This window comes from Myotis brandtii, unplaced genomic scaffold (genome assembly GCF_000412655.1).
Source record: "Myotis brandtii unplaced genomic scaffold, ASM41265v1 scaffold582, whole genome shotgun sequence".
In the NCBI taxonomy this organism is placed as follows: domain Eukaryota; kingdom Metazoa; phylum Chordata; class Mammalia; order Chiroptera; family Vespertilionidae; genus Myotis; species Myotis brandtii.
The window spans coordinates 27,581-35,568 of NW_005370187.1; the positions used below are offsets into that span (position 1 = coordinate 27,581).

Here is a 7,988-nt window from a genome sequence, read left to right on the forward strand (position 1 = left end):
ATGTTTCTCTTTCATCGATGTTTCTAACTCTCTATCCCTCTCTCTTCCTCTGTGTAAAAAAAAAACAAAATAAAAACAAAAACCCAAAGATCAAAGAAACCAACAGCTGGTTCTTTTGAAAAAATAAACAAGATTGATGAACCTTTAGCCAGACTCATCAAGAAACAATGAGTGAGGACCCAAATAAATAAAACAGAAACAAAAGTGGTGAAGTAACCACTGACACCACAGAAATACAAAGAATTGTAAGAAAATACTATGAACAACTATATGCCAACAAATTGGACAACTTGGCCAAAAAACCAATTCCTAGAAACATAAAATCTTTCAAAACTCAATCAGAAAGAATCCAAAAATCCTGAGAGACCAGTAACAACTGATGACATTGAAGCAGTGATCAAAAAACACCCAGCAAACAAAGTCCTGGACCACAGACAGCTTTAGGCGAGTTTTACCAAACATTCAAAGAAGAACTAACACCTCCTCTTCAAACTATTCCAAAACTTCAAGAGGAGGGAAGACTTCCAAGCTCTTTTAACAAGGCCAGCATTATCCTAATTCCAAAACCAGATAAAGACAACACAAAGGAACTTATAGGTCAATATCCCTAATGAACATGGGTGCTAAAATCCTCAACGAAATACTAGCAAATCACACCCAGCAACACATCAAAAAGATCATACACCATGACCAACTGAGATTTATTGTAGGGATGCAAGGCTAGTACAATATTCGCAAATCAATAAATGTGATACATCGCATAAACAAAGGATAAAAATCACATGATCATATCAATAGATGCAGAAAAAACATTCGATAAAATCCAGCACCCACTGTGGGACTAGAGGGATCATAACTCAACATAATAAAGGCCATAGGGGACGGGCTAGAGAAGGTCAATGGGGGAAAAGGGGGGACATATGTAATACTTTCAACAATAAAAATTTGAAATAAAAAAATAAGGCCATATATGACAAACCCACAGCCAACATCATACTCAGTGAGCAAAAACTAAGAGCATTTCCCCAAAGTTCATTTTATGGGGTTCCTGGGTGCAAGGCTGGAGGACCCAGGACAGGTCTGGGAGCAGCGGACCAGAACCAAGCAGCCATTTGTGAAGTGCTACCAAGAGTTGAGTACATGTAGGCTACAAAACAAAGCCTTTCTACCTCCCTTCTCCCCATCCCCAAGTTAATGCACCCTCTGGACCTGGCTTCTAGCGGAGTCTCCTGCTCCCTCCTGTCCCACCTGCCACTTCCCACCTTACAAGTGCATCTCTGCCCCGGGCCAGCTAGGGCGAGGATTCGATGAGGGTCTGTGTGGCCTTTGTTTCTCGCCTGTGATTCCAGGCACTTGCAGCTGTGTTATTTGTTATCCAAGGAGGGACTAGCCCTCTGTCTCTGACCTAAGTGAACCCTAGTTGAACCTGCCCGGCTGTGTTCACCCGCAGGCGGCATGGGGAGAGCGGGGGGGCTGGTGCCACCCCTTAAAGTGCCCATTACAGAAGCAGCCAAACGGGTTTGCCCTGGCAGGAGTTAGTCAATCCCAATCCCCAAGAACCCCATTTCGGAACAGTGAAGGTAACCTTTTTTTAAAATGTAAGGCTTTGGCCTGGCTGCTGTGGCTCAGTGGTTGAGTGTTGACCTATGAACCAGGAGGTCATCCCCAGTAGGGGGCTTGATCCCCAGTGAGGGATGTGCGGGAGGCAGCCGATTGATGGTTCTCTCCCTCTTCTTTCCTGTCTGAAATCAATAAAAACACGTCTTTTACTAAATAAATAAAATGTAAGGCTTTGGTGTAGATCAAGCATGTCAAACTCAAAGGCTAACACGGCAAACCCCATTTCGGAACAGTGAAGGTAACCTTTTTAAAAATGTAAGGCTTTGGCCTGGCTGCTGTGACTCAGTGGTTGAGCGTTGGCCTATGAACCAGGAGGTCATCCCCAGTAGGGGGCTTGATCCCCAGTGAGGGATGTGCGAGAGGCAGCCGATTGATGGTTCTCTCCCTCTTCCTTCCTGTCTGAAATCAATAAAAACATGTTTTTTACTAAATAAATGAAATGTAAGGCTTTGGTGTAGCTCTATTCTAGCATATCAAACTCAAAGGCTAACACGGACCAAGTAAATGAGGCATGCGGCCCACTAGCCGCGAGTCTGACATGCTCGGTGTAGATGGCCTGCGCCACATTTCAATGGCAGCATGTTTATTTTGGTAGCTGCACTTGATGTGCGCTTAATTCAAGCCTTGAATTATATTGTGGTGTCTCCTTGTTGCTTGGGGAACAGCGGAATTCACCCCGAAATAAGGAAATGCTAAGAGCCGTTCTCCCAAACAGAAGCAGAAGGGCACCTGGCACAGATGGCACCCCACATGGGACTCAAAACCAAGACAGAGACGTGGTACTTTTCAGTCTCTCTTTTTTTCATTCCAATATCTGTGGGCTCACCACTAACCTTTGTTGGCTAAGCCCTCAGGTGGTAAAGAAGTCATGGCAAAACTGAACTTAATTATGCAGCCTTTTCCACATTTTCCCAATGAATCTTGATTGAGGCCGGGGGAGACTGTAGGTTTCTAAACGGCCACGTACGTGACCCCATGAAGGTGGCACAAATAAAAGAGCATGCAATTGGCATATAAGTTCAGACCCAGAACTTGGACCCCCCCTGCCCCTCGACCCCCGGCATAGCATTTAGGACCCAAACGAGGGAGCACTTACCTCTTTCCCATCACTTCCCAGACGGAAGGGCGGGTTTGCTCCAGGAGCCCCTCCGGCGGTGCGGCTCGGATGCCTTCTGCCTGGTGGCTCTGAGGTCCCCCAGGGAACTCAACCACCCACACAGTCAAACTGTCTCCCATCACCCGCCCGCCCTGTGGGGCGCGGAAAGGAGAGAAGGTGGGCACAAAGCACCTCCTCCTAAGGGCGCTGCCTGCTGGGGCTGAGAAACATGGCGGTGCCTTGTTGTGTGGGAGGCAGCCCAGGCCCAACCACAGCTCTGGAGGGTGAGAGCCCTGAGTTAAGGAAGCCTGGAGCCGGGTCCTGGAGGACTTGGCACAACCATCCCTCATTTAACAAAGCATTTCTGTGCCTCTCTGTGCAGGATTCTGTGTTCTTTCAATAGTTGGATTTTCCAAACGATTGACAAGTTTTGTAACTCATCCCCATACTATTGTATCACCCCCGAGTCCTCTGGGCCTTTGGTGATGTCCACCTTCCCAGCCTCCCCTCCATCGGAAACAGGTGTTTCCTCCCCACTCACCAACTAGGGAACAACAGCCTGCAGGTGGGAGAGCTCGCCTCCTCGCCCCCACCAATATATCCAAACCCTCTCTCCTTCTTTCCCCTGCAGAAGCCCCCGCGCCTCGGGAGCAGTTGCCATCCGCTGTATCACCTGTACTCACCCTCAGACCTGCCACCACCAAGACATCGAGCGCCTTGTTCTGTCTCTCCCTCACCCCTGCTCTGTGACTTCAGCTTCCATGTGGAACACCCCCAGCAGTGACTGCTCAAATCCTGCCCCTCCTCACTCGGAACTCTTTCCTCACCACACACTAAGGCCCACTCTCACCATCATGCCTTGGACCTTGCCATTGGACAATCAGCACACTACCCCCAAGATATGACGCTTGACACCTCACTCTCCCATTCATTCATCTTCCCAGAACGCTTCCTCTAGGACAGTGACGGCGAACCTTTTGAGCTCGGCGTGTCAGCATTTTGAAAAACCCTAACTTAACTCTGGTGCCGTGTCACATATAGAAATTTTTTGATATTTGCAACCATAGTAAAACAAAGACTTATATTTTTGATATTTATTTTATATATTTAAATGCCATTTAACAAAGAAAAATCAACCAAAAAAATGAGTTCGCGTGTCACCTCTGACACGTGTGTCATAGGTTCGCCATCACTGCTCTAGGATGCCTACTCCTAACTTTCCAACACCGTCAACCACAATCCACCGACTTCATGTTTTTATTATCCACCATCCCCTCCTGCCCTTACTTTTGTCCTTTTGTGATTGGCTTCCTTCACATGTCTTAAGCATGTCTTCAAGGTTCCTCCATGTAATAGCATGTATCAGAAATGTATTCCTTTTTTTAAAAGGCTGAATGAGCCCGGCCGGTGTGGCCCAGTGGTTGAATGTCGACCCATGAACCAGAAGTCACGGTTCGATTCCTGGTCAGGGCACATGCCCAGGTTGCAGGGGGCATGCAGGAGGCAGCCAATAGATGTTTCTCTCTCATCGATGTTTCTATCTATCCCTCTCCCTCTCCCTCAAATCAACAAAAATATATTTTAAAATAAATAAATGGCTGAATGATATTTCATTGTCTGCATATATCACATTTTGTTCATCTATTCATCCATCTGTAGACATTTGGTTGCTTCCACATTTTAGCCATTGAGAGCAATTCTGCTATGGACGTGCGTGTGCAACTATATCTTCTTTCAACAGATCTGCAGGATGATGTAGTTGTTCTATTATCAATTTTTTGAAGAAACTCCATGCTGTTTTCCATGGCAGCTGCACCACTTTACAGTCCCACTAGCAGTGCACACGGGTACAATTTCTCCATATTACCGCCAACACCGTAGTTTGGATATTTGGGGGGGCAGGATAGGCATCCGAAGGGTGTGATCTTTCTTATTTCCTTCCTTCCACTAGCTTTGGGTTTCCTTTGTTCTTATGAATATAACTCATTTTTAAATCCTGCTTCCTGTCATCCCTAACTTCATTTTCCTCCTCCAAACACCACAGCACTTTCAGGCAGCACATGTGTCCTGCCTTGTATTGTGGTTCGTTGTGCAGGTTTTTCTTGTCCTCCCCGTCTGCAAGCTCAACAAGGCCAGAATTTACGTCTGATTCGCTTTTTAGCCTTGTTGATCAATACGTTGATCATAAGATCAAGTAGCCATTCACTGCCCAACGTACGTGAGGTGTTGTGCCAAGTGCTTGCCATACAGCCTCACTTATTCCACAACCTCCCCATTTCACAGACGAGAAAACTTAGGCTCAAAGAGAAAACAACCTGCCGAACTACAAGGCTCTTAAATAACAGAAACAGGACGCAAGCCCAGGTCTGTGTGGCCATAAAGACCGTACTTCCCTATATCCCTCTTGCTCCATTCCTGTATTCAATCAATATCTATTAATAATCGATTACATGTGTCAGGAACTGTGTGTACTTCCTGCTCTTACACAGGCAGCCTATAGACTGAGGCAGACACTGGAGACAAAGCGGGGAAAAAAACCTTTTATTTCTTTATGCACGTTTTGCTCTAATAGCCCCCAGAAAAAAAGGTTTCATTTCCTCCCACAGATCCTGTCCACCAGTCATGTCAGCCTTCAATCTATCGCTCTAGCAACATATATAAATACATATCATACAGCTATACACACATACACACGTTCTGAAGCACCGCGGAGACAGGCTAGGTAGGCTTTAGCACAACTGTCTCTCACGTGCCGCCTACGAAGGTCACTGGTTTGCTTTACACAGACTTTCAATGGCTTGGCCTGGCCATGTGTCCCCAGCCCCCGGAGGGAAATCCGGTGATAGCGGGACAGCATATCCAGCGTGAGGCCGGCACACTTTGGAGATCACGGGAGAATAAAGGAGGGCGCTGGCTAAGCATGAGATGGTGTCTGGGAGTCGCCCCTTCCACCGTGAGGATTGAAAGGACGCACTGCTGCTGTGCGGGCGGATGCTGAGCTGGCCCGGGCAGGCGTGGCTCTTAGTGCTGCTGAGCCCCCTGCCCAGCAGGGCACCACTGCTCCGCCGTGTGCTTCTGGGTCTGCCGAGCAGCTCCAGTGTCGGGACCACATGCCCATCGTGGGAAGCGGGGTCCTGGTTCCCCTGAGTTGACTGAGGTTAGCTGCTGGGGCAGATGTGCGGCTGCGGGTCCCGGGCCCCCGGGGCTTTCACAAGCAGCGCCCCGGGTCCTCTACAAGCTACGCGGGTTTTGCTTAGTGATCAGCGTGTTTTGCTTAGTGCTGGACAGGGGCCTGGGCTGGTGTCTGTAAGTGCAGGGGAGGCCCTGCTTTCCGCCCCGCCCCACTGGCCGCATCTGACTCCTTCTTGACCCCCGCAGGAGAGGAGGAGCAGGGCCGTGATTCCTCAGCAGAGAGGCAGCTGCACGAAAGGGGGGCAGGCCCATCCTTCCTGCTGCTTTAAGGACCTCTGGTGGCTTCGCTTCTTGCATGGCTCCTGGAAGGCAAGGGTCACAAGGCTGGAGCGCGCGGCAGAGCCCTTAGGGATTTCACCTGCAGACAAAACCACAACCACGTGAGGACTGTTGTCCGGCCCTCTGGGGGCACTGAGGCTGCAGGGAGCTGAGTGGTGGCAGAAGCCAGCACAGCGAGGGCCTGTTAAGAGGAGGAGCCAAGGGGCTGCCCTGTGGCCGGGGAGCAAGGGGTGCCACCAGGTTAGTGGGAAGGTTCTGCCTCCTCGAGCGGGATATCCCTGCTCCAAGCCACCCTGCACCCAGTGGCCAGATCCGACCACCCCCCTCAGGGGCCAGCTCACTCTCCAATTCACTTTGCAGCAAAATGATGGCTCTGTGCTCTCCCAGGGAGAGAATGCTCAGTCTGACACATGCACACACAGAACTGCGTGCTGTGGGAAGGAGAGGACACTGTGCGAGAGCTCCTCCTACTTGAGGAGAAAAAGGGGCCACATCAGAGATCATTTAGGTCTGGTGCCACCTCTTACAGCTGAAGGCCAGCCAAAGCCACACAACCGGTTAGTGACAAGCCTGGATTAGAACCCAGGCCCAGGCCCCTGGCCACGGCCTCGCAGGGGTAGAGAGAAACTTCCAAGCTGGGGAGCCAACGGGAGCTGAAGCCGGTGGGTTACCTTTGCTGGGACAGGAATAAGGCTTTACAGAGGCAATCTTGGAAGTGTTCTTCTAAAAAGGCTCAGGAAAGAAAGGAATCATCAAGAGAAAAACAAGAGGGAATTAGAAAAAGAAAAAAAAAAGAGGGGGGGTGCAGAGTTTAACCCATTTTCTCACTGGGGAAACCCACATGCTCCCCGTTTACCATTCAGAAATATGCTCGGCTGCTATGGCAAAGCAGTTAAAGTCCAGGTTAGAAGACTTGGTTTCTGATTGTGAAGCCATTTCTAACATCTCAAGTTTTTCTGCCAAGTACTTGCTAGGAAGTGTGTTAGTGCTTTCAGCAGCTGTAGAGAATGTCTGCCGTGTACAGCACATCTTTCCCTCTACGGTTCAACCGTTATTTATGAAATTCTCTTAGGTCAATAAGACCCAACGGCTTTTTTGTGTGATGTTGCTTAAAAGAAAAGGATATAGCAAAATCAAAGTGCTGTTTTCGGCCCAATAGTGTGCAGTGAATTCAACATAGTAGGGGGCACTTTGCTTTTATATTTTCATAAAGTAGCACAGAAAAGCCCGGCGCACACCACCGGCCTCAGGAGCCCTTTCCTGGGGCTGAGGCAGAGGCTGACTCCCACAGGGCCTCTGACTCCAGAGTCAACTGAGCTGCATTTCTCTGGGGCCGTGACGTGGCAGAAGAGGAGGGGGAAGTGGAGTAAAGAGAGAAGACGGAGCCCCCAGTGGAGGGCGGAGGGGGGGACTAGAGGATGCCTGCTGGCCGCCTGCTGACCGCCTGCGCTCCTCCGCGGACCAGGAGCCCGGTGGCCAAAGCAGGCGGAGGGTCACCCGCAGACTCTGGCGACAGATGCGGGTGGGGGTGTGGTGGTCTCCTTACCTCCAGATTAGTCCTTGCCTTCTTCAAGACATCGTGCGTCCTGGTCACTGAAAAACAGAAGAGCCCAACAAGGTGGAGATTACCAGCAAGCGGGGCCCACGCTGGCCTTGGGTGTGTTCCCCAGTGTGTCTTCCAGGCCAACTCAGCCTGGGCCTCCTGCTGCCCCCAAGCCCACATCGCTCTGCATTCATGCTGACTCGTGGCGCAGGAGGCGGGGGCATCACATCAGTCTTCCTTCCCCTGCCCATCCGCAGC

General features: G+C 49.9%; 1 protein-coding gene across 1 annotated transcript in view; it reads right to left on the reverse strand.

The window, feature by feature from the left end:
- Positions 1-6,128: 6,128 nt before the first annotated feature.
- The window catches only part of LOC102253434 (myomegalin), a 164,954-nt gene continuing 163,094 nt past the window's right edge, over positions 6,129-7,988 (reverse strand). The window contains exons 44-45 of the mRNA XM_014550095.1: positions 7,734-7,780; positions 6,129-6,266 (exon numbers count right to left, since the gene is read on the reverse strand). Coding sequence (XP_014405581.1) covers positions 6,225-6,266; positions 7,734-7,780 — 89 coding nt within the window. The 3' untranslated portion in view covers positions 6,129-6,224. The remainder of the gene's footprint in view (positions 6,267-7,733; positions 7,781-7,988) is intronic.